The 26835-nt window shown below is 39.6% G+C and overlaps 1 protein-coding gene across 4 annotated transcripts; it reads left to right on the top strand.

Annotated features, from left to right (window-relative positions):
* Positions 1–201: 201 nt before the first annotated feature.
* On the top strand, positions 202–24064 carry ARGLU1 (arginine and glutamate rich 1). 4 transcript variants are annotated; one of them, XR_004346672.1, is made up of 4 exons: positions 202–807; positions 8938–9163; positions 10962–11529; positions 23226–24064. XR_004346672.1 is itself a non-coding variant. In XM_032611208.1 (4 exons), the coding sequence occupies exons 1-4, from the start codon at positions 461–463 to the stop codon at positions 23388–23390; spliced, it is 822 nt and encodes a 273-aa protein (XP_032467099.1). In that variant the 5' UTR covers positions 223–460; the 3' UTR covers positions 23391–24064. The 4 variants fall into 4 exon arrangements, 1 of the variants encoding a protein (XP_032467099.1); XR_004346671.1 differs by having other exon boundaries at positions 204–807; positions 8938–11019; positions 11449–11529; XR_004346670.1 differs by having other exon boundaries at positions 204–807; positions 8938–11019; positions 11446–11529.
* The last annotated feature ends 2771 nt before the right edge of the window (positions 24065–26835 follow it).

Below are 26835 nucleotides of genomic sequence, written 5' to 3'. Positions count from 1 at the left end.
CACCAAAACGGGAAAGTTCCATGCTTACGGTGTCAGCATCTTACCAGAAAGCAAAACTGCTCTGGTGAGGAGGCGAAGGACTCCCGCGCCCGCGCGGCACGCCGGCTCGAGGCTGGCGGAAAAAGCCGAGCGCGCTCGGAAGCGCTCGCCACGCCTTCCGCAGGGAGCGTCAGGGGGCGGGGCTCGCGTGACGGCGCGTTGCGCGCGGGGCCTTGTGGGAGGGGCGGCCGGTGCAGCCGCGGCTGCCATCTTAGCAATTCCTGGCGTTGCGGCCTTGTCGTTGGCGGCGGCCTTCGTGGCGGCCGTCGGCCTCAGGGGGAGGCAGAAAGTCAGCTCTCTGATAGCTCTCCTTCCCCCAGCCTCGACAAGATTGCCAGCCCGCTTCCGGAAGCGGAGGCGAGGACAGCCGGGCACGTGCGGGGCCCGAAGCCAGCGGTTAGTCCCAGCGTCGCCCGGAAGGATGGGCCGGTCTCGGAGCCGGAGCTCGTCCCGCTCCAAACACACCAAGAGCAGCAAACACAACAAGAAGCGGAGCCGGTCCCGGTCGCGGTCTCGGGACAAGGAGCGCGTGCGAAAGCGCTCCAAGTCCCGGGAAAGTAAACGGAACCGGCGGCGGGAGTCGCGGTCCCGCTCGCGCTCCACCAACACGGCCGTGTCCCGGCGCGAGCGGGACCGGGAGCGCGCCTCGTCCCCGCCCGACCGCATCGACATCTTCGGGCGCACGGTGAGCAAGCGCAGCAGCCTGGACGAGAAGCAGAAACGAGAGGAGGAGGAGAAGAAAGCAGAGTTCGAGCGGCAACGAAAAATGTGAGTGCCCGCGGGGGGAGGGGCCGGGAGCCGGGGAGGCGGCGGGTGCGGGGTGGCGGGGAGGGGGGAGCTGATTGGCCCTGGGTGGAGTGAAGGAGGTTAGCGGGGTCGCAGGGACCGGCCCCGAGCGGCTGCAACCCTGGCCTGTGGAAAGCCTGGGGCAGGACAGACCCACGAGTTGGCTGGGAAGGTCAGTAGTGGGGATGGAGCTGGAAGGGCTTGGAGCAGGGCAAGCATTTTGGCGCGAGAGGAGGAGGAGCGTCCCGGAAGTAGAGGGTGGAGTTCCGTGTGGGGTTGGAGCAGGCTGGCCCCGGAAAGTGGACGGAGGACGTTTGGGGGCCCCTGCAGAAGACCTTCTTGCCTTGCACCCTAAACGCGGGACAGGGATTCGCGGAGGTGAACCGCTTCAGGTGGTTGAAACGTACACGCACCCAATATAAGTCCTTATACTTTAGTGTACTCCTGCTGGTAGAGACGTCGTGGTCGCTTTTCCTGTCTCGGGCCTGCTCTTTTTGTTTTCTGAGGTGTAAAAACAGAATGCGCGCAGCTTAGGTGTGCAGTGAGGTAAATGAATCTTGACGCTTGAGTTCACCTGTGTAACCAATCGAAGCCTGCTCCGTCTTTTCACTCTTTACTAGTTATGGGCTGTAGGTCTCCGTAGCACACTTCGGTGCAAGACTGTAACTCGTTTCCCTTTTTGGTGTATACGTGCTGCTCAGAAGATAGAATATTCGCTTTTACTTTTGCATTGATCATATGCAGAAGAGTCACTTCTCAAGTACCTTTTGGTCTAAGAGTAGGTGCAAATGATTCCAAACGAATGAAATTTTGGTTTTAAAGTGTAGAGTTGTGTTTTGGTTCAAGACCCTGGTACTCTGATGCGCTGGGTATTCTTTCCCAAAGCCACGTTGAAAGGTAGAGAGATTTGCTAACTCTCCCTGTTTAACCAGCCATCTTCCTCAGTTCTTCAGTGCATGTTTAGAAAGTGCTCATAAGGCAGGAGAGTTACTGAATATAGAATTTTCCTGAGACAGATTTATGAGTGCTGAACTGTGTAGGCGTTTTCAGTCTTTCTGCAGTGTAGTTTGTGTTATGTTCCAGCAAAGCTTGTTTCTGAAAGGAAATCATTAAGAAGTAGGGGACTGGAAAACTAACTATTACTACTGGAGGAAGCAGTACCTGGAGATCTCTTTCACTGCGTTTCTTTAAAACATGCACAACGCTTGCATTTTTCCTTTACTTAGAACTATTGGTGGGAAGTATGAACACTGAGTACGAATAATTGTGTCACAAGAAACCGTGATTATATAGAATCCAGTTTTTTTGGTCTGGAACAAGATCCTTAACTGTGAAGATGTAGCTCTCAAATAACTCAACAGATGAACATTTAAAAAAATTAGCTAAGATAATTCTGAGATAGTACTTCTATGTGAAAACAAAGGATACCCCAAAGAGTAATGATTTGCCATTCATTAGAGAGCTGAAACTTACGGGGAAGAGTGAAAGGAAACGTGGTATGCAAGGAATAGATAGAAGCATTTAGCAAGCTACACACGAATAGCAGAGAAGAAATCCTGGGACGAAATGAGAAAATAGAGCAGTTATATTGTCCCAAGTTGATAGAGGAAGCACATGGCTGTTAGCATTTATGAAGGGAGGAGGGGGCAGAGCTAGCAGCCACCTGTCCACTGAATCCCTGTGTGTTGTGCAGTAGGCACTACTTAGTACGCTCTAATGCCTAATAATGCAGAGGAGACGATTGAAAGATCCAGGTTTTGCAGTCATGGGAATGGGCAGAAGTAGCTGTTTATTTACAAATCCTGTTGGTTAGTTCATTCACCTGATACTTATGGAGCATCTTAATAAGTGCCAGACACTATGCTAGGAGCTGTTACTCTGAAGATGATTGACCCCTCCAAGGTCTCCATCTAGCTTGAAGACAGGTAGGTAGATAATAATACAGTGTGGTAAATTCAGTGATGGTGATGTGACTGTAAAAAGGAAGCATCCTGGATGGATAAACACCTTAGTGCTCCTCAGGAGTGAGTGGCAGGTAAAAATAGGATTCTGTCAGGCTAAGCATAGGAGGATACTGTGGACCAAGGGAGGGAGCCCCCTCCACCCCTGCCAGAATAAAGGGAGGGGTGCAGTATGGTCTTAGGTGGAGTAAAGAGGTGAATATTGACTGGAACATGAATTTCTGTAAGTATTCAAGTCATGGAGTGGCTGGAGAGGTAGATAGAGGCAGGGAATCATGGGAAGGGTCTTGCCATATTAAGGAGCTTGGATTTCATCATAGAAACCAGAAGGGTTTTAAGCAGGCAAATGGCGTGGAATTGTAGGTTTGGTTTTCAATGGAGCGTGTACTGCTGTGTAGGATAGAAAGTTACAGTAAGTCCACATAGGAGTAGTGAGGGAGCAGTTGTTAGAATGGAAGAGAGGGGCAGATTTAAGAAGCATTTAGGGCAAAGAAAATTGGATGTGAAACATAGGGGAAATATAGCATTGTTTTGGCTCTCATGTTTACATTGTGGCTGTTGCATCTCAGCCACCAAATGTTTAAGTAACTGCTGTGGGTCAAACACTAGTTAAAATGTCAGAAACCTGCACTTGGCACTTCCAATGTAGGCACTCGATTTTGGACATAGTGAGTTCATCCAAGGTTGACACGGGAGACTGAAGCCTGGGGGAAACCTTGAGAGTAGATAGAATGGCCCAGGCAGAGAGTGGAGGGAGAAGAGCAGTTGATTCATGGGACTGAAAGAACCTTAGGGAACGTCTGGATGTACAGTTGGACAAAGGGAGACAAGTGTGTGGTGTAGTAGACAGCAGAGGAGGTAACACAGGAACACGCACTGTCAAGTGTGCCTTCTAGAGGTCCAGTGTGAGATGGAGAGAGACAGCAAAATTAAAATCTCTTGGGCTTAACTGATTAGAAAGTCTCCTTAAGGTTGGAAACCAGATTGTTTTGCCATTTACAACTCTGAGGCCTTGAATAAACTACCTACCTGTGAGCTTGATTTCTTATCTGTAAAATGGAGATACCTGTCTCGCTTATTGTGTAGATTAAAAGTACTTAGGTGATACTTGGCATGTATGTAATGAGACTCAGTAAATAATGTTATTTAATGTAATTTTTTTACATGTAGGCAGATTGAACCTGGTGATTTTAAGAAGTGATCTTACAAGTTACGATCTTGATGCAGTAAAAGGCAGACCTTAAAATTAAAAAAAAAATTTTTTCCTCACTGTTGAAAAGTTCATTCCTGTGGTTGAAAATTCAGTTCAAAAGATTTCCTTCTCCTTATGTCCCAGTCATTCAGTGTTGCTCTCTCTTTCCTCCTCTGCACCCTTATCATTTTTCCTATGTATTATTTTGAGACGCTTTATGCCTGTTGTGATAACTGTTGGAAAAAATGAGTGGCTGAAAATGACTTGCAGCAGATCAGGATAATATTAATGGCATAGTAACTTACTGTAGCCTGTGGTATCTAGGGTCGCATATACTTGGTGTTCAATTGCGTGGCATATCGAGAGCCTCCTAAATCCGAGTGTCTAAAGTGAACTGGGATCTATATGAGTGATTCTTAGAAGAATACTCATTGTGAGAGCAAATGCGTTATATTGGAACTACGTACCTCAGGGAGGTTAGGGCTTTGAGACAAAAACATTAGGGCATAAGATCAAGCTGATGTTGGTAAGAATTTTATCAATTTTTTTGGTAATTATTTTGGTAGCTAAATTTTTGTGCATACCTTTTGCCTTTAATGTTTGTCGTGGAGAAACAGTGCAGGGTAGTAGCATGCTTAAGATCGTTATCTTTGGAGTTGCCTAGGTTGAGGGTCACCTCTCAGTCACCTGTTTAGCCTCAGGAGCCATCAGAGATGCACATTATACCGTGGAGTATAAAGCTTTTGGCAGAGTAGTTGGTGTCTATTCAGTACTGAGTAAATACTGTTTGCTAATATTATGAAGCAGTTCCTAGAAGGACGCTACTAGGGTTGAGTTTGTACATTTTAAAGACTTAAAAGTAATATTAACCGATGCTCTGTACAAAGTCACACTCGCATCTAATATGAAGCAGTTCCTAGAAGGACGCTACTAGGGTTGAGTTTGTACATTTTAAAGACTTAAAAGTAATATTAACCGATGCTCTGTACAAAGTCACACTCGCATTTAACGATGGGCCCTTGCTGTTTGTTTTAATAGTTGCCATTTTAAAGTTGATTGTGATTAGTGTTATGAGAGCATGGAGAAAATGAGGACCTACTCTTATCTATTGAAAAACTTCAAGGTTTTCATTCAACCCTTTCATCAGGGTCAGAGATTGTTTGTTTTTCGCTGCTGCACGTTGGCTTTCTCTAGTTGCAACGAGCAGGGGCCACTCTTCCTTGTGGCACGCAGGCTTCTCATTGCAGTGGACTCTCCCGTTGCGGAGCACGGGCTCCAGGCACGCGGGCTTCAGTAGTTGTGGCACGTGGGCTCAGTAGATGTGGTGCACAGGCTGAGTTGCTCCACGGCATGTGGGATCTTCCCGGACCAGGGCTCAAACCCGTGTCCCCTGCATTGGCAGGCGGACTCCCAACCACTGCACCATCAGAGAAGCTCTCACAGATTCTTAGCAAGGGGATGGATTCAGCAGAGGAGCCTGAGGAAAAGATTAGAGAGAGAAAAAGAATATCAAGAGAGTAACAACTCCTATGACAACAGTTTTAAGGAATGGCTAGGCAGTCATTTTAGGTGAAGGATCTTTCCTAAGATACTAATGGCAAAAATGGGTTGTTGGGTTTTTTTTTCTTTTCTGAGAAAGTTTCAGGGCTTCTTAGGAAAGTTAGCCCAGTTGCTGCCTTATCATTGATTATGATAATAAGTTTGTCATCAATAAGAATGAACTTTTTAAAATTTTAAGAGCCACCTATCCCTCCCACCCTCCTTCGGCTAACTGGTAGAGGAAGGCTATGTTGTACTAAGTTTCATTCAATTCTATACCTTATATGTTTGTGCTTTTGTGGGAAAAGACAAGACAAATGAAGAAAAACACAGGAATACAGAGATTGCTGAGACGTGCGGAGAATTTTTACTTATCATGTATGTTAATACTTATATTTAGCTGTAGAACAGAGTCGCAGAAGTATAGGCTCTATTAGTAGGTATTAGCGGGGTTCAGGTTTCTAGCACAGCATCTAGTGCATAGTAGGTTGTTCAATAAAGACTTGTTGTATCTCTCAAATGCTTAATTCTGTTGTTCGTGTGCCCTTGGTTTTCTGGATCCAGGTGTGTGGGGGGAAGGGGATTAAAGCAATATCCGGCTCTTAACTTTTTCAGCACTGGATCTAAAAATTGATTTAAATTTTTTTCTGAGTGCTGAAGTAGCAATTTTAACCTTACCGAAAATAACAGTGACAGCAAAAATTATATCCTTGATCATGCTTGTAGGGGAACAGCTCTGCTCTGGTGCCCTGACCTTGCCTGTCTCCTTGTGTAGGGCGCAGCAGCAAGGCTTAATTACAGTCCTGGGGGTGTGCGTGGTGCCTTCAGGAACAAAGGGGGATGAGCAGCCTTGTAAGAAACTCCACTAGGCCGTTTCTCATCCTCTGGGTTTCAGTTGAGCTTGGGAGGTTCCGCTTGCCCTCCCCTTTAGGCTGGAAAACTGCTGAGCTGTACTTAGAACGGACTCCTTAGCAGCAGCCACCTATTGCTACATTGCTTGTCACCCTGTACGGCCTGTCACCTGGCCTCTCTGGTTTGGTGTCCATCAGTGGGAGCAGAGACACAGGGAGCTGACAGCATGCTGATCTGGCTCCTGCTGTAAGTAAGGAACTGGATTGGTTTGAGCTCTTTTCTCCTTGCTGACCAGATCTGTGGAGGTGTGGTCCCACTGGCCATTGTGCCATATTGCTGTCCTTTAGGGACTGTTTGCCTGACAGAAACCTTGAGCATGTGTCAGGTCTCTTCCACCTTTACCAAATTCCTGAGTTAATTAGGCAGCTTTTCTACTGATAAACAAACCCAAAGCCTTATCCAATTCTTTTCCCTCATCTTTTACTTTGTTTGTGTGGAAAGTTTTAACTGGAACTTGGTTTACAGCGTTCTGCTTTAAGAGTTGTACCATTTTTGAAATTTTAAAATGAGGTTTCTTTGTAGACGTTGCTACATTTACTAATTTTATAAGAACCAACTAACAGAAGAAAGCGTGGGGCGGGGTGTGTACGCTTCTGAAACTTCGTGTCATGAAAGCTTTCCAATTCAGCAAAATAGGGTATTAATCCTCATACAGCTGTCATCCAGGTTCAGCAGTTGTTAGCTTGCTTGTTTCATTTCATATTTCTGTCTTTCTCTTTGGATGAAGTAGAGAAACAATATTTTTATGTTTGGAATGTAGTTTAATTTCTGTTGAAATCGCTGCCCGATTTCTTTTAGGTATTCCTGGCCATTCTAGCGTTGGGGTGGATATCTCTTCTCTTTTACTAAGCTGCTATAGCTAAAGGCTTATTGAAACTACCCTAATACTATATTTCGTTCAAAGTTAAAAAAGGAAAAGGAGTATAGATAGAGAGTACATGTTAGGCTTTTGTGGGGGATTTTTCCCCCAGTGAAAATCACCAATAATTTAGCGTTGGGGAGGAGATATTTAAGAAACAAGAATGGTTATTGCAGATATCTAGAACCTAACAGAAATTATGACTTCTCAAGTAGTTACTATCTCCCTGACAGAAGTATGTAGGGATTATAAATGCAGAAACAGATATGAATCAGAATATTAGATACATTGGTGTCAGTATGGTAACACTGTGAATAAATAACAGGAGTTGAGAATGAAAGCACTTCAGTGGGAATTGAATCACCCCCCAAAGAAGAGTTGGGTTGAAGTGGATTGGGTAGTTAAAGGTCACTTAGAAACTGTAAAGCCTTTACTAAACAGATAAATTGAATGACTCATACATATGTATGAGTCATCAAAAGATAGAAGAGTTACAGATTTTGTTTAATTTTGTGGATTGTGAGAAATATGCAGCATTAATAGATTGACCTCTTAGGATTTAGGTATACTTTCAGTCTCTGCATTCATTCCAGCACAAATTATTGTCTCAAGTAATGCCGTTCAAGAGAAATACAGTGTGAGCCACATTAAAAAGGAACTAGTGAAATTAATTTTAATATATTCCCAGTCTGTCTCAAAATACTGTCATTTTAACATGTAATCAAATAAAAATACTTGAGATCTTATATATCTTTTCTTCTTACTGATCTTCAGTTCAAACCAGACACACCTGGCTAGTGGCTATCATATTGGAGACTATTTTGTATAAAATGTGCAAGGTTTCCACCATAGTGCCTTGATAAATGTCAATATCTTCAGCACAGAATTTCATTTTGAGTGAATAAGTTCATTTATAATACCTAACTGGGGTTAAAATAATTAAACGATCTCATGCTTCGTTGAACTTTTTAGAAGTGATAGTAATGTATTTCATCCACTTTCCCATATCTAGAAGAGCTTTGAATTGAAAGTCAGTTAACGAAAGAAAAGGTGCAGTAAAGGGCAAAAGTTTAGAACCTGAATAAGTTTGTCTGTAGTTTTGCTAAAAACCACAGTATGTTGCTTTAGCAGTCTGAATCTCTTTGAGTCTGTCTTTATTCTGATCTTGCTTGGGGTGGGGGAGGGGAGAATGACTTTAGCTGGTCTGAACTGCTTGCTGCATAATAGTTTCTCCTGACTTGTCTGTAGCTCAACCCTTAGACTGAATGGATTGACAGATGAGCAAATTATATATTTAATAGCTTGTCTTTTCCTTATGAAGCTGGTAACGAAAGTAGATTTCCTGTTTCAGATTCACTCTACAGTTCCTAAAACTACTGCATTAATAAGCTGTTTGTATATACTAGTCTTTGTGTATTTACTTTAGAAAGTGACAAAAGAAAAAAACATGATTTTATATTTATTTGAATTTCTGTATCACTTAATCTTTTGGTATCTATCATTTCCTTGAATGTTACATGAAAATGAGTTGTAAAATCTTAGAAATATGTAAGCAGACTCAGTGTTTTACAGACTCACAACTAGTTCTATTTCAATTCTTAGGTTTATTTCTTACATTATCTAAGTCCTTTCCCCACTTTGTTTGCTAGTCGGCAGCAGGAAATAGAAGAAAAACTCATCGAGGAAGAAACGGCACGAAGAGTGGAAGAATTGGTGGCAAAAAGGGTGGAGGAAGAATTGGAGAAAAGGAAGGACGAGATTGAGCGAGAAGTGCTCCGAAGGGTCGAGGAGGCCAAGCGCATCATGGAAAAGCAGTTGCTCGAAGAACTCGAGCGACAGAGACAAGCTGAGCTTGCAGCGCAAAAAGCCAGAGAGGTAACGCTCGGTCGTTTGGAAAGTAGAGACAGTCCATGGCAAAACTTTCAGTGTCGGGCGTGCCTGCTGCGCAGTTCAGAAAGAGATGGAATGCAGACAATTCCTTTCTCACCTAAACTACCGTTGCTGCGAAAGTTAATATTTTAGCCTATTCACACGTGCTGACCGTTATTTAAAAGCTATTTTCACAAAACTATCCAAGGAGACTTTTTGATTTAATGGAGCTGGCTTACATATTTGAGAAGTGTTTGAAACTTTTGCCATGGCTGCAGGACTTACATTCTTTTTTTGGGAGGGTGGGGGGAGACAGGGAGTGGTAAAGGGAAAAGGTTAAAAATCCACCTGTGGTTACGTGTTCTTCTTTTCTGTTTATCTCTCTTATTGCCTAGACTGTGAGAGGCTTTTTGCCTTCAGTCAGATTAAAAAGAGCAGGGCCTAACATTGAGTGATAGCACCTGCTTTTGATAAGTAGGTTTTCTTGCTCTTCTTTTTTTCCTTCATTTATCCCTCACCCCCCTACCCCAAATCCTGCCTCAACACAACGGACTAATTCTAGCATTCTGATCATAAGGCCCTCCATTTTCCTAATGTGTTTCAAAGATCTTTTTAGGAAAAATGTCCAGATTATTCGTCCACTTTTTTAGTATCTACTAACAACTCCTTTTTTTCTCTAGAGAGTTATGAAGGAACAGGTTGTCCTTGTCTGGAGTCAAGCTAAACACATGATTTGTTTTATCAGCAGCTGGAGCAGAAGTTGAAAATGTCTTTCTGTGAGACAGTAATTTGCTACTGAAGCTTTGTGGCTTATTTGCACTGATTACTCCAGGATCCTAAAACTTGTTGAAAGTCACTGGAACACTCAAGGCAAATTACCTTAGAGCACTGAGTGTCCCTCAACATAGTTTGCATAGTGACTGTGAATTCCATTGGTGTGTGCCATAGGAAATCCCGTGGTTATATTTTCTTGAACTTCAACGTTTGACTCAAAATATGTGACTCATTGTCATTTTTAATCTTGGCATTATTGTGGACAAGTTGACATCTTATTAAATCTCTTGTTTCCCAGTAAGCTTAGTTTTTCAAATGCATTTTCCCTTGTGCTGTCTAGATATACATGTCTATATTTGGTGGATATCCCAAACTCTGTGCCATTGAGTATATGAAATTTTTGTTAGTGCCTTTAATAATGAAGATACTTTTGGAGTAATGGTGCTGTCTTGTAGCGAGTTATTAATCATAGGAAGATTTTTTTCTCTTCATTTGCTTTTTGTTTCATATTAACAATTTTTTTTTACACGGACACAACCCTCTGACAGTCTTTCCAAATATTAAAATCATTTGAATATGTATGCTGTGATCTCAACACTGCCCAAACCATCAAGCAATCTTCATATAGCTTGCATTATAAAATCTCATGAAGTTCTCCAAGAAAAAATAAATTACAGAATTTTATTTCCTGACCATGTACCCCCTGGATTCCTGAATTTCAGTTCAGATTGTAGATGACAAGATAAGCTGCCTTTAGAAATTGTCAACATCTGAATGTTAAGTCCATTCTCCCCATGGAAGAAGCCCTTAGTTCCATGAAGTATGGATTACCATTTGTATTTTTCACTAACAGTAAATGTATTTTTCTTATTAATTGTTTGCCTTAGGAATGATGAATTACATTTTTTGTTCCTTCTTACCATAAACATCTGCATTCCTCAGCTCAGCCTTCCTTGTATGTTGTTTCTTTATAAATGGTTGAGCTGCTGATGCAGGTATTGCCAAGCTAACAGTACAAATCATTTTAAAGAGGAAGCTGGCGCGTATGGCAGCCGAGGAGCACACTCTGCAGGACACTGGACAAGACAGTAAATATTCAACTTTTAATGCTGATTAAAGGAGTATAGGTAAAGAATACGTAGGTATACATAATTGGTGAGACAAATATTCACTTTATTTATATTTTATATATTATTTTTTTAATTTGGTAAATACTATCCAGTTTTGTAGTTGTCCTTGTTGATTTGTGTGATATTAAAGTATTAGTAATAATTGCCAGGAAACTGTCATTAGGGAGGGTTTAGTTGGTTGCTGTTTGGACTGGGAGGGATGATTTAAATTTAGTACTAGAAACAAATTTTAGTGGCTGCACAGTTTATCATTTGTCAGACAGAAGGTAGCTATAAAGCTACCCTGTTTAGTCAGATCGAAATAATTCAGAGGAAGATTAGTGAATATTTTATCAACAAAAAAAAATTTACTTTTCTAACATCTTAACATGTCCTCCCCTTTAGGAGGAAGAACGTGCAAAACGTGAGGAGCTAGAGCGAATACTAGAAGAGAATAACCGAAAAATTGCAGAAGCACAAGCCAAACTGGTATGTATGAAGCATTCATGAAAAACATTTTAGAGTTCTCGGGACTATTTTAAGGGATTTGAGGGAACAGTAGGAATAGTTGACTAGATTTTAGCTACTGTCTTCTAGAGGAATCTGTTTGGGGCAAGCCAGAAATTCTGATTAATCTGGAGAAATTTCCAAAATTCACAGTGGTTTAAAACAGCTTTCCTAGGGGAAATTGTACTATCCCCATCCCTAATTTCTTCTGTACCTAAAAAGACAAAAACAAAAACTTGAAGGTTAAGTTCTTAATTAAGCCTACTAATACGCAGCGTTTCACTTGGCATTAGTTGCTTTGTTACCAATTACTAGACAGAATAAGTAGAGAGTATATATTTGATACTAAGTGTACCAGATGAATAAATTTTTTTCATATTTCATGTTTATAATCTAACAAGGAACACAGAGACTTAAAGAATTACAATATGAGATACAGGTGTAAAAGGATATACAATTTTTACATTTTAATAAAGAAGTCAGTATAAGAATATTGAAGTAAATTTTTTAAATAGAAAAATGAATACATATCGCTTCTATTTTTCTTTCCCATTCTGTATTTTAGTACTTCTATTTGTTTGTTTGTAGCATATACTAACATTTAAAATAGAATTTAAAAATAGATACAGTTTTTGGTGTAGTAGCGTTTTCCCAATTAAGAGTATGAATATATATTATATATATATTTTTAAACCCCACATTTGTTTATTTATTTATTCTTGGCTGTGTTGGGTCTTCGTTTCTGTGCGAGGGCTTTCTCTAGTTGTGGCAAGCGGGGGCTACTCTTCATCGCAGTGCGCGGGCCTCTCACTGTCGCAACCTCTCTGGTTGCGGAGCACAGGCTCCAGACACGCAGGCTCAGTAGTTGTGGCTCACGGGCCTAGTTGCTCCGTGGCACGTGGCATCTTCCCAGACCAGGGCTTGAACCCGTGTCCCCTGCATTAGCAGGCAGATTCTCAACCACTGCGCCACCAGGGAAGCCCAAGAGTATGAATATATTTTGAAGCATTCTCAGTATGATGTAAAAGAAAGCTAGAATTAAAGGACTATGGATATAAATAAATCAAAAAATGAAGAAGGATAGTCAGACATTATAAGGGAAAATTTTCTTTTCCTTATGAAGATGGCATATAGGAATTCTACTTCAAAGTAAGAATATAAATCAGAGATAGAGGGAAATTTACTTAGAATGAATGAGGATTAGTGGTATTTACTGCCCAGGAATGAAGACATGACCCTAGAGGGACTCTTGGTTTTAGACAAGTTTTGTCTAGTTAGAAATGTGTTGAGAATAATGCAGCCATAGGAAGACGTTTGCTGCTAAGTCACACTCTTGACTGGGGGAGGAAGGCAAGGTGGAAGCTCCAGTTAAGCGATTCAGAAAAAACAAATTCTGTGACTGTGTTTATAAAGGCACAGAAAAAGATCTGGGAGGATCTAAGTAATTAACAGTGAATCCCACTGGGGGGTTGGTGAAGGAGGACTGTACATAATTGTTTTATAGTGAATAAGAATGTGAAAGTTAAAACCACCAGCAGTTGGTTCTAGAGTATGATCTTTTAAAAGATAATCTGCCCCAGATAAGAGCCAAACTAGAAATACCCTAAACAACTTACTGAAAATGACACAAGGGATTCTTAATATCACTGTCCTGGTTACTGTGAAAGCCACAAGGAAAGGGGAAGACCTACTCGTGCTTTACCAATGAAAAGGCCTTAAAATCTGCTTAGGTGGAGGAAGCACCATGAATATGAGGTGGGTGAGAAGTCATAATAAGATGTATCAATACATTGCTGACTAATACATATGTGATAACGCTTTTTTCTTTTAGTGATTCCACATAAGGAGAAAATCTCAGTGCAAGTGCGAGAGAAAGTAAGAGGGGAAGTGTGCATCTTCATTGTAGTTTTGAAGGTTGAGCTTTGAAAGGTAGATACAGTCTTGTTTGTAAGGCCATGGGTATTTGCAGGAGAGATGAACAGTATAGTTGGTGCTAGAAACATTGAAGCAAAATTACCCAGTACGTGGGATAGAACTCCTCTTAGAACGTGGTGTAAGAGACTGTATAGGGAGTTCAGTTTGCGGATGTCCTGAAAGGCCAGATTGTGACTTCTAGAGCAAAGGTTCTAAACTTGGTATACCCTGCCAAGGTCTTGATCCCTTCTGACCCTGGGGTAGCTGTCTGAGTGCCTGGGGTCAGCTTGGCCTCCTTATGTTCCTCTAATAGCCTTCTTTGTTTACCCAAATGAACCATAAAAATAGGAGATTAGCAAAGCATATCCTAAAGCAGTGCTTTTCAAGTGGTGGTAAAGTTGCTCAGGTTTTGTCTTTGTCTTTTAATCCCAGTTTATCTCAGACCTCTACTTTTGCAAAATACAGTTAAGATGAATTATTAGAATAATGAGGTCAAATTGCTATAGAAGTTTCTAAAATGCTTATTCTTGGCTTCTGCATATCTTATTGTGGGTCAGTTAGTGTGCACTGTCGTTGGTCCATGGGCCATCCTTAGAGTAGCACTGCTCTAGAACCCTTGAGTTTGACTTCGTATTATTAGACTGCAGTGACGCTGCTCTGACTGCATGTTATCAATAAAACTTCAGTGAAAGGGTATCTTAGGGAAGAAGAAGCTTGAATTTGAGGAAAATCGGTAAAAATCTGGACATAACTAATTTGCTTCTTGTTTTCAGTAATGTTGGAAGCATAAAAAATTATTGTTCCTGTTGGAGAGAATTAATTTTTATTTGGTTCTATTGGTGGCCATGTCCTTGCAGGGAAAGTAGAGTACCCTTTGTGTAGGAAGAGACAAGAAAATGTTACTGTATAAACATGCAAGGCACACTATTGCAGTTTCTCTCATTTTTATTGTCCTTTCCCCTTCCTCTCAATTTTGAGCACAGTTCTTTAATCTTTATACACGTTTCCTAGTATTTACACTAGGAAATACTACATAGACTATATTGAAAGTCTTGTTAAAATAATAGACATATGAATAAAAAGCAATTTGGAGATAAAAGTAGCCAAAATGTTAAGTTCTCTTAAAGGCTTTAGTGTATTAATTGTGGAGACAAGGACAACTCAAAGAAAAGTCAGCTAATGATATGGAACTATTTGGTAAGTGGTATGAGTTACATGAGGTAACTGACATAATTGCCCTGGGAACCTTCCTGGAAGAGATACCACTGCTCTGGACCTTGAGGGACAGTTAGAAATTGAATTTCGGGTGAGGACAAGAGGGTGAGGAAATGAAGTAGGGCAAAGACCTTTAGGGAAGTACAATTAGAAAAAAAGCAAGAATGTATGGGATCTCTTGGGATAAGCAGTAGTAGTTGTAGTAAACCCACTTCATGTGTAGTCAGAAGTTCAGGTTTTGAAAGCAGATTAGACAGGTTGGAAAAGAGTGTACCCTGGTGGAGATTTCTTGTCTATAACCATGAAAGAATAACACAGTGATCTCTTGTAAATCAATAAAGGAGACCAACTTCCTGAAAGGGGGGGGGGACTACTTCGAGAGGTAACTTCACACAAGTAAAATGAAAAGTAGCTGTAGTAAATTCCTGAAAATAAATCCCAGCCTTAATGGGAAAGCAAAGAAATGCCCCCTCTCTTTTCCTTTTTCTCTAATACTATATACCAAATTTGAAAAGACTTTTTTTTCCCCGTTAGTACCAAGTGTTGGCAAGAATATGGTATAAAGAGACCCTTTATATAGTGCACTATTCTGGGAGTTTAAATGGATGTGACCGTTTTAGAAAATAACAATAAATCAGTATATACCAGGAACCTTAAATTTTAATTCTGCGCCTAAGAACTTACCTAATGGAAACTGAATCCAGTACAAATCAATTCACACACAAAAATGTTTTCCCCTTATTTCAATAGTGAAAATTGCCCAGGTTTTTAGATAAATTATAACACATACATACAGTGGATTTTTCTGTAGTCAAAAAGCATCTGATAATACAGGGGAAGTATGATTTTCCTAATTTGAAATGTATATTTGTACATTTAATAGAAAAATATGCCAAAGTACTGAGAATAGTTATCTCTAATTGGTAAGCCTATAAGTAATTTTATACTTTTCTCCAGTTTCTACTTTTTTTCTTTTTTACAAGTAATGTGTATCACCATTATGATCAGGTAAGAATAACTAGTAAATAAAGTAAATTTAAGCCACACTTAGACTTTTAAGTAAGCCCTCGTGACAAAACTTCAAAGATTGCTCCCAGTAATGTCTGTAATAAGGAACAGATTAGCTAAGCCATACGGACTCTCATATATGATACATGTTAAGTGGTCTAGACCAAGAGTAGTTTTTGCTCATTTTAGTTCCAAGTTGTTTATCAAGATAACTTGATTTTATCTGTCCATAAGGAGGCAAGAAAATATTAGCGAACATACGTATTTGATTTATAAAATCAAACAAAAATTAATCCAAAAGTGGATTAGCTTGATTTGGTTTTTTGGCAGATTGGTTCCTAGTTCTTGGGTTAGTATTGGCATTGCACAGCTATCATCAGACATTTGAAAGGCTGTTGTTAGTACGATGGAGAATTTTAAGTTTCTTTAAAATGTTAAAAGTAGTACTTAAAATTTTTCAAAGTCCTCTTCTTCACACAGTTTTTAGTGATGCGTCTGGGGCCCAGATACTATTCTGAAATGTGTATGAATCTTATTTATTCAGAACAGGAAACAGACTAAGTGAAGGTGGTGGGTGTTGCCATGGAATGAAATGTTCTAGGAGGTTATGTCAGTAGGAAAAACAACCCCTCAAACTGTCTCCTGAAATTCTGGGTCTATAGTAGATTTCCTCTCTTTAATATTGAAATAACCTTCCTCTTTTCCCTTGCCAGTTAGGGAGATTTAGCGTGCTCATTGTGCTATATAACACGTGGTATCTCACCAGTATGAGAGATGAAAAGATAGTACCATGTTTACAAGCTGACTATATATGAAATATATTCCACATACTTAAGTTTCAAGTAAACCAGATCTCACTTTGAAATTAAGAGATAGCTCTGAAAAGAGTTCTTAGGGAGATGTAAGAAAGAATTTTTTAATGTTCGTGTAGTAGACAGAAAAATGTCTCCTGCCCCCCAAAAAAGAGGTCCATGTTCTAATCCCTAGAACCTGCGAGTGTTACCTTATATGACAGTTAAAGAGTCTACACAGATGTGAATAAGTTAAGGATCTTGAGGTGGGGAGTTTATCCTGGATTATTACTGTGCCCTAAATGCCTTTACATATATCCTTATAAGAGGGAGGTGGAAGGAGATTCTACCACAAAACACAGGCAGGAGAAGCCAAAGACAGAACAGAGAGAGATTTGAAGATCCTGGCCTTGAAGACTGGAGTGATGTGGTCAGAAGACAAGGAATCCTCTTAGCAGCCACCAGGAATTGGAAGAAGCAAGGAACAGACTCCCTTTAGATCCTTGAGAGGGAGCACACCCTGCTGACACCTTGATTTGGGCCCAGTAATCCTGATGTCGGACTTCCGGCCCTCAGACTAATCATGTGCTGTTTGGAGCCTACCTAGTTTGTGATAACTTGTTACCTAAAAATTTGCAAGTGTTTTTGGTATTGGACAGTGGGTAGAGGCTGGAAGAATTTTGAGGTACATGATAGAAAATGCCTAGACTGTTAGTAGGAATATGGGCTTTAAGTGCACTTCTGGGGACCTCCCTGGTGGTCCAGTGGTTAAGAATCCGCCTTGCAATGCAGGGGACGCGTGTTTGATCCCTGGTCGGGTAACTAACTAAGATCCACATGTCGCAGGGCAGCTAAGCCCACTCGCAGCAACTAGAGAGCCTGCGTGCCGCAACTACAGAGCCCACGCAGTCTGGAGCCCATGCGCCACAACTAGAGAGGAGCCCGGGTGCTGCTACTAAGACCCAACACAGCCAAAAATAAAGAAATCCCTTTTTTAAAAAGGCACTTGTGGTTAGGGTTAGAAAGAAAATGAAAGCGTGTTATGCACACTGGAGGGAAGGAATTCCTTGTTGTATGGTGGAAGAAAACCCAACTGAACTGTGACCTACAGTTGTGTGAAAGGGAGAACTTACCTAAGCGATGAAGTTCATGTACAGCTGAAGATATTTCTAAGTAAAGTGCAATCTGGTTTCTTCTGAATATTTATGTAAAATGCAAGAGGAGAGTAATTGAGGAAAGAACCAAGAAGTAAAATAAATGAGAGCTTGATGTTTGGGGAAATATTTAGCCTATTTAGATTGCAAAAGATGCTAAAATTAGATTCACTATTAGAAAAACTTGTTCTGGAAAGAAGGCTGAGGGTATGATTGGGCATCCTTTTGCTAATGCTGAAGAGTTTATGCCTGTGACTCATAGGTTACCTCAGCCATTTTAGCAAAAGCCAGGATTAGATGAGATTATCCAGAAAAGACCTGTGGAAGAGCCTGTTGTCTAGTGGCCTGATATACATGGGAGACTCACAGTGTTTTTGAGGATGTTATATCAGCAGAAACACTGCCAACATGGACTGAAAGGGAGAGAAGACCTAATGATGAAAGGCTTTCAGACTCCACTAACATAGGAAAAGGTGATGTGAAGTCAGAACAGAGATAGGAAGGTACTGGCCAAAGGAATGTGGCTCTGGAATATCAGCACCTTGGTTTTGTTGCAGTGATACTGATTTTGGACTTCTTGCCTTCAGAATAAACTTCTGCTGTTTTAAGCTATCCAGTTTGTGGTAATTTGTTACAGTGGCTACAGGAAACTAACATAGTTGGGAAGAGAATGGGGCATTTATGCTAGAGTGAGTGTATTATGTAAGTTGAAACAGCACAGTACTTAGGATGGCTCATAATGACATATTTATACATTTTAAGAGATAGGAAAATATGGTATGCCATCAAATGTAAATGTCAATTAAATATTTTAATTTGAAAGAGTGGGCAAATTAGGTAAGGATTTTAAATCACTGAAAGGCTTGTTCCCAGTTGATAAGGTAGAAGGTTGATTTAATGATGTTCATGTATTCTTGGCAACGATTTTTTAAAAACTTTCTGGACATTAATGTATTGCTGTCGTGTGGGGTGGTGTGAAGGATGGAGACTAGAAACGAGAAAGCCACTGAGGTCAGTGAAAAAGATGGGCACTTGATCAGGTGGGAGTAGAAACAGTAATGAGAATAGTTGAACTTGGTGAGTGATAAGGCTGTACAAAGGGAGGGAGAAGAAGAAAAAGGAAGGAAGGTAAAAGTCTATTGTGGGAACCAGGGAAGACCTGATGTAATCGTGCTAAGAGCCAAGGATCACCAGGCATTGAAGGAGAGCTTTCACAAAAAGGAATGAATGCTGAATAAGACAAACAAAAGAACTGAGTAAAAGAACAGAGAATTTAGGCTACAGAATATTAAAGAACCACATCTAGAAGAGTACAGTTTTTTTGTTATGTTTATAGGACGTGAATGGTAAAATCCTGAAGGTATCAGATTTCTCTTTTGGCAGTAACACAGAGCACTCTCTCCAGAGGTCTGGAAGGCAGTGAGTTTTGTACCCAATGTTTCTTTTCAAACCAAGCTCAACTATCAGTCAGTTCCTTCTTGAAGCAATTATTTGTACTTTAAGTAAAAGGGGGCTAGAAGGAGTGTGGTGGTATGATTTCTCTTTAGATGAGTAGCTAATGATATCCCGTAATGATAGTTAGTATATATCCTAAGGAGGTAACTCTCAGAATAACTAAATTGCCATGGCCCCTGGAGGAAAAGAGGGAATTGCTTTTTTCAGTCCTTCTTTGTTATTTTCTTTTTTAAACCTTGTACATGAATAACATCATAATAGTTCGCTAAGGGTCAAAACTAATTACATTAACTTTCTTTTTATAATTTTTTTTACTCATTGTTTATCTAAAAGGGGACATACATTATAGTTTTTATGGAGGGGAGGGTGCATTAAAGAAACAAAATTGCAGAATGGCAGAGTGAAACAGGAGGTATGTTTTGGGAGTTTAAAATGCAGAAATTCACATTTCCCAGTAGGGGCATGATTCCTAATTGTAAGATTTTTTAAGTTCTTCCCATCATCCCAGTAATCACTCCTGATAAATATTTCTATCTTTAGATTTTTGCAGTAGGACCTCTAGGTAAAGTGGGAGGGGAAGACAAGATACTGGGAAGGGGGTTAAGTAGACCCTTCTACTGTAATGGTATGTTTTGCTCTTGTGTATTTCATCTCAGCAATCATTCTTTTTGCATGGGGTGCAGGGTTGAAAGCCTTTTTGAGACCAAACAGGGTCCTGGGTGTAGTGGCTGGAAAGGACTGCCCCACTGTAATGGCTCTAGTATGGTGGGTGTGTTACCTTTCTCTTTGGCCTCCCTGATGTCCACCACGTCAGTCTTGTAGGAGAATTTAGTGTTGTTCACCTGTATCAATACGAATGTGCATACCCTCCCCCATTTGGAATAATGCTTTCTTTTGCATACATTTGAAGCGAGGGGAGAGGAACAGTGTATATGTGCCAGCAGATGGGACCATCAGGAACAAAGCAGCCTTTCAGTCAGTTAATTGCAGAGGGAGGTGGGAGGCAAGGCTTTAGAAGAATACCTAGCAAGTAAGGTGTAGAGTCATATCACACTTACAGATGGATAGGCAGTTTTTCATCACTTGAAAGCCACTGTATTAAAATGAGAGACAGGTTTGGTTTTTCTCAACTAGCCTGTTTTTTTTTTTTCTTTTTTTGTGCGGTACGCGGGCCTCTCACTGCTGCGGCCTCACCCGCCGCGGAGCACAGGCTCAGCGGCCACAGCTCACGGGCCCAGCCGCTCCGCGGCACGTGGGATCCTCCCGGACCAGGGCACGAACCCGCGTCCCCTGCATGGCAGGCGGACTCCCAACCACTACGCCACCAGGGAAGCCCATAGCCTGCTTTTTTTTAATATATAAAATTTACTTTTATTGTCAAGATTTAGCAGTTTATCAAGACATTCATTAACTTCCAGTTGAAAAAGTTTTTGTAACTTTCAGTTCAACATAGTTTTCTTATTTTCTTATTTATTTATTTATTTTTGGCTGCATTGGGTCTTTGTTGCTGCGCGCAGGCTTTCTCTAGTTGCGGCGAGCGGGGGCTACTCTTTGTTGCGGTCCATGGGCTTCTCATTGCTGTGGCTTCTCTTGTTGCGGAGCACGGGCCCTAGGCGCGCGGGCTTCAGTAGTTGTGGCTCAGGGGCTTAGTTGCTCCGTGGCATGTAGGATCTTCCCGGACCAGGGCTCAAACCCGTGTCCCCTTCATTGGCAGGTGGATTCTTAACCATTGCACCACCAGGGAAGCCCCAGTTTTCTTACTTTAGAGCTAAAATAATTGTTTTCCTTCTCTGGTCACTGTACTTAGGCTCTCAAATATTTTTTGTTTGGTTTAAAAGATAATTTCCAGCATTTTAAAGTATTGCACTTTACAGTGTGTTCTCTCATAATTATCTTATTTCATCTCATAATTACCCTGTCATAATTTCATGGTTATTGTCATTGTTATTAGAGCCATTCTTTTTATATATAGTAAGGGTCAAAAAAATAAGATTTTCCCAGGATTATTGAAGTACTGAAACTTAACGACCAACTATGCATGTCATAAAATTCTTCTTTGTTTTACAAAAGCCTTATGAGTGTTAGTTTTACAAATAGGGAGTCCTCCCCGATGTGTTAGAATTGTTGAAAACTTATTACAGGCCACATTTTAGGATACATGTTTTTTTACATAAAGTAAATACACTTGTATCTGTATCATTCTTTTTATTTGAAAATGTCTTTTTTTGTTATTTCTGCAGTTTTATTGCGATATAATTGACATAACAGCACTGTATAGCATAAAGATTTAACATATGATTACCATGATAAGTTTAGTGAAAATCCATCATCTTTTTTTTTTCTTTGCCAAGGTGTAATTGAATATGCTTAGTTTAAAGCTGTAATAGAACAAAATACAAATATTTATACATAAAGACGGGAAGGGCCTGCTTGGTTTCATTTTTTAAAACCATTCCATTGTCAGGTACTTGTAATAGGCACTATGTGCTTAGCACTGGGGATAACACTGTTAGCTATCACTCCTGGTTAATTACAGCTCTCCCTCTGTACACACACACACACACACACACACACACACACACACACACACACACACATATGCTTTTGTCTCCTGTATTTGTAGACTTCAATGAAACTGAACCTTTTCTTTCTCTTCACTCAAATCTAAAGATAATTTCAGTGCAGTAGAAATAGTATTTTCTGTCTGTGAAGGAAGTTACTTTTTAAATCTTGTTTAATTTTTTGATTAGGTAATATGATCACATGACTCAAGATTTAACAGCCACACAGTATTTTTTAAAATATACTTTCCATAATATATTTAATAGTCCATATTGATGAATATTTGGGTTTTTCTAGTCTTTTACAAACCACGTTGCAATAAACTTGTTCAATTTTGCATGTATGCAAGTATGTTTATAGTATAAAATCTAGAAAATTAAATTGCTGGATATAAAAGTACTGCGAGATGTAGTTTGGGGTGGATAGTGCCAAAGTAGTTTTCATAAATTTCTCAAATGGGTTGAAGTTGTGATGTTCAAACCCGTTAGTCCCTAAGCTTCTTTCTAATCTGCTTTCCTAGGGGCTGAGTTAGAACCTTACGGAAAAGCAAGTCTGTGGTGTTTATCCTGGAAAGAGTTTCCAAAGCACAAGCGTGCCCCCTAAGAGTCTTTATTAAGTCTTGATTCAGTTGCATGTGCCATGCTCTTACCCCAAATGTGGGATGAATTTGCATATGAATTTACTAATGGTGATCAGAAGCAGATGATTGTTTCTCTTGTAATTATCACTGAAAGTCTAAACAAGAGAATGGTGATTTGCAATGGACTTTGACACACAGGTAGGATTGTCCTAGGAAAGAATGGCATGAGCTGAGCTGGTGGAGGGCAGATAGAAAGGATATGGAAAGTCACAAATAGTATGCTAATCTAGGAAGTTAGGCCATGTCTGTGCACAGTGAAAATCATTGGAAGTCTGAGGGCAGGAGAGCACAGTGCTCAGGAAAGGTGAAGCCAGCAGCATTGTGTAGGGTGGATTGAAGGGCAGAGACTAGAAACAAGACCATTTTAGGTCTGCGAGAGATCTGGGACCCTGAACTGGCACGGTGGCAGAGGGAAGGGACAGAGCTCTAGGGGAGAGAATATAAAGGAAGAGAGGATATAAGGGGGGAATTGACAAACCTGAGGGCTGTTTGGTTGTGTCGAGGGAAGAGGGAGGAGGGGAAGGAAATAAGCCATACTAGATGCGTGGCAGGAGGGAGGCCAGAAAGGGCTGGTTCATTTTAGGGTTAGGCTTGAAGAATTTAAATCTTGAACATGTGGAGTTTTGAAGGTATTGAAGAGGTTTCCCAGTTGGATGTTCCTCAGCCAGCTGGAAATCCCATATCTTTCAAAATGTTCAAGTGCTTTCCTACAATTTGTTCATATATTTTTCATTAAAAAAATCAGAAAATGTTGGAATAATTAATAAGGAGTTCTTTTCTAATTCCTAGGTATTTTTTCCTGATACTTTCTATGTGATCTTAGGCAAGATTTTTTAAACATACACTTTTGTGTGCTCCTGTTGATGAATTTGTCACCCAATTTCTGGAATATTACTAATAGAAGACATGAAATTCTAGTTTTTTACTTTTACCTTTCAGGCTGAAGAACAGTTGAGAATTGTTGAAGAACAAAGAAAGATTCATGAGGAAAGGATGAAACTAGAACAAGAGCGACAGCGTCAACAAAAAGAAGAACAAAAAATTATCTTGGGCAAGGGGAAGTCCAGGCCAAAACTGTCCTTCTCATTAAAAACCCAGGATTAAATTGCAAACTCTGAACTTTTTACAAAGAAAAATGGAAAAACTTTGTATGGTAGCTTCATGTTGAAGTGGTTTTTTTTTTTGTTTGTTTTGTTTTTTTTTTAATTTGGAAAATCTGGAAAGTTAGCTTGTTCTAATAGGGGCTATGCTCTGCAATTCCTTTTTTTTCCCTCCACCCCTTTAATGTCCATTAAGTCAAATCCTTATCAGATCATTGTTATCTTCCACAAAGCGATATTTTTTTCACCTGTTGGATTCTGTATTAGTGATCTGAAGAAGAGCAGATCACTTTGTAAACTATGGATGGTCTGATAAGGTTTTTACTGACCCACTGACTTCACCGTTATACTCTGTTTACTACATCATAATGCTGGTTTTGCTGACTTTTTGTTTTTTTATATATTTATAAAAAAAGAAAAAGTTGGTAATTGCATCGGAAGCGCCCAGGGTGTTGCCGGACCTTTGTGGTGTATTGTTAACCAGTGTCCTCGTGGTACTGTTACTCTTGATGTTCCTGACACAGGTAAGGAAACAGTTGGTCAGCTCTGATACAACATATACATACAGTTCAGTATTGTCTCTGTTCAACTTGTTTTTATTTCATTGATGAAATCAAACCAGCATTCCCCATTGTGTAAATAAATGATTTTGCTGAATAAAGTAAAGTCTTAAATTCATATGTTGAAGCAATTTTTTTTAAAGTTCTGTTAAGTCTTAAAAGAGGGTGGTTTACTTTTTGATGGTCAACAATCTAGAAATCCTAGGACTATGCTGTATATTTCTTTTCACTTTTAACATAGGATTTATATGTACATTAAATATACTTGAGAATTAGTATTTAATGGCTATTTTACAGATACCTAATTTATGCTGATACAAATTATGACAACAGTATTACCGTTAAGAAAGACTAAGCACCCAGAAAAAGATTTAAATTCTCAATCCTGTGCCTCTATTTTAGGATATAAGTATTATTACCACAAATTATACTTAATAAAGACTAGAAGAATGATTCTAAAAAGTTATACTGTTTTAGATTATTTTCAAAGTGGGCCATCAGAAAGAACTTAGCTTTGTACTTTTATAGAAGGCTAAGGTAGTCAAATCATCTTCAGTGTAGGGTACCTGCACGTTTTTTGGGGGGACAAACACATTTAAACTTAGAGGCTTTTGTTTTGTTTTTGCATGTTATATCTTATGGATGACTTTGCTACACTAAAATCTGCCTCATTTATCTTTACATATGTTTAAGTGAACTGGTATTAAAACATTTATTCAAGAAAAGGATATGGATATAAAAATGCTACCTGAGATGCATAGATATGTCATCAAAGTAGAGAAACTTTCCAGTATTTTTGAGACAGTTTTGCTCAGTCTTTTAAACGTGAAAACATAACTTCATGAGATGCCTAAATGGTAGATTATTTTGTTTGTGCATGCTAAGAAAAATGCTGTTGCTTTAGTTTGAGCTCTTCCATAAGTCTCATTGTGGTAAGGAACAATAAAATAGGTTTACATATCTTTAAAGATAGGATTTTAAATAGGCATGAACTCGTGAGAACTGACTTTTAGTAAACATGATACTATTACTCGAAAACATTCACTTTATTTACCTGAAGAATTTAGGTTAGCTTTAATTATTTCATGATTCTTACACTTTTTTTTTTTAATGTAACCTTTTTTTTTTTGGTGCCAGATCCATTGTACCTAAGTTGTATATGCAAGTTTTTGGAAATGTTCATTTAAAAGTTGTTTTGGTATACAAGTGTTCTAAACATTGTATCTAAGAGAGTAGCCTGGACTTAAAAATATTAGAAATCAGCTTATGCCTGCCTTTTCGTTTTTAAAAACTTTCTTCCTGCCACATACAGTGTGAAATCACAGTAAGTTGCTTAGTAACGTGCTGCAGTATCTGCTTGCTGTTGGAGGCTCACATCAGATAATGGAACTGTTCCTGTGTCAGGCTGCAGGAAAGAGGATGTCATTGTTAATAAAACGCACCCAATCCTTTCTGTGCTACAGCAATGTGTAGTAATTTGTTCTCTTCATTTGTTTCCACTGGTTTTGTAAAAAGTTCAAATTCTTTCCCAAACTATTAGCAGTTCAGATGTTCCCTAATTTATTAAGTATGCCTTTATTCACAATTTGTTTTTTAAAGTTGCTCTTAATGCATTATAGAATTAACTAATGACTGTTTATTTTTATTACAGTATTTAATATATGTAGTTATTGCCATTTATATTGTGGAGTTTGCAGAATTAAATCAATTGTATAAACTAAACCTTTAAATTAGCTATGTGTGAGGACTCTTTAATGCTTGCAAAGAGGGGAAGGGGTTTGTAGTTAAGGGTTTACTGCTCCAGTTTCTCTTACGAAGATGTAGCAAATTAGGCTCTCTGTGTCCTCAGTTAATTTCTGAGTTAGTTGTGCTAGTAACATGTTCATAGCTTTTCTGTATGGCCACCAGTACTTCAAGAATTTCCCCCCAAAATAACAATAGTTTACAAAAAAAAAATTGCAAAAGGAAGTTTGTACTTTTTAATTTTCTGAGGTAAAATAAGTACAGAATCCTGGCCAATTGAACTCTGTATGTTGTTTCTAATGCCTTGTTTTATATTCGGGTCCTTCTTAACTAAAATTTCTCCAAAGCTGTTAATAAAACCAGAGCTTCTGTTATCATTTGTCCCAATTTTCTGCTCCTTTACCCCAGAACCATCCATCTGTTTTGTATTGGCCGTAAGAAATTCTGAAAACAGTATATCTTAATTTTTGAGACTTGCCAGTCCATCCAGGAGTCTTATAAACAAATACCAGAGTGTTATTAATTAGCAGAAGGACCACTGAAGGTAAAAAATCTAGAACGGGTGTTGAAGCCCAAGCAGGAGGCCCCATTCTTTCATTTGTTGAATTGCCAGTTTTGATTCTTCACCATCACCTTTGTTATTTGTAATGTTTCTTGTTTACTCTTATGTTTTGAGGGTGGGTTTGGTTTTTTTTTAACGTTCTGTTGTCCATAGGGAGTTGCCAGTGGTGCAGTAATTTGCTAATAACACTGCACTGTATGTTTTGTAGCAGATTTGCCATAGTTGGTTTTTAGATGATTAGATGGCATTGTCTGATCTATTATATATGGTGTATCTATAATTAATAGAGTAACTGACTTGCAGCTAGGAAGCAATGGAAGGGGGATACAGAGGGCCCAATAGAAATTAAAGTTGGTGTGTGTATGATTGAAATTCATTTTAAAAGAAGATTTTTCCTTACTTGAGCCTCCAGGAACAGTCTTGTTTTTTATACATATTTGTTTATATTTCCACGTCTAAAGCCAGTAGGTTTCAGAGTAAAAGAGTAATAAAATCAACGTTCAGTAGTTTTACTGTCACTCAGGCAAAGGTGTGTGTGTGTTCAGTAGTGTCAGTATCTTCTAAGATTAATACAACTGCTGATC

This window comes from Phocoena sinus, chromosome 18, assembly GCF_008692025.1.
Source record: "Phocoena sinus isolate mPhoSin1 chromosome 18, mPhoSin1.pri, whole genome shotgun sequence".
NCBI lineage: Eukaryota > Metazoa > Chordata > Mammalia > Artiodactyla > Phocoenidae > Phocoena > Phocoena sinus.
The sequence above is the reverse complement of the archived record's forward strand: the minus strand, read 5'-3'. Positions and strand labels throughout refer to the sequence as shown.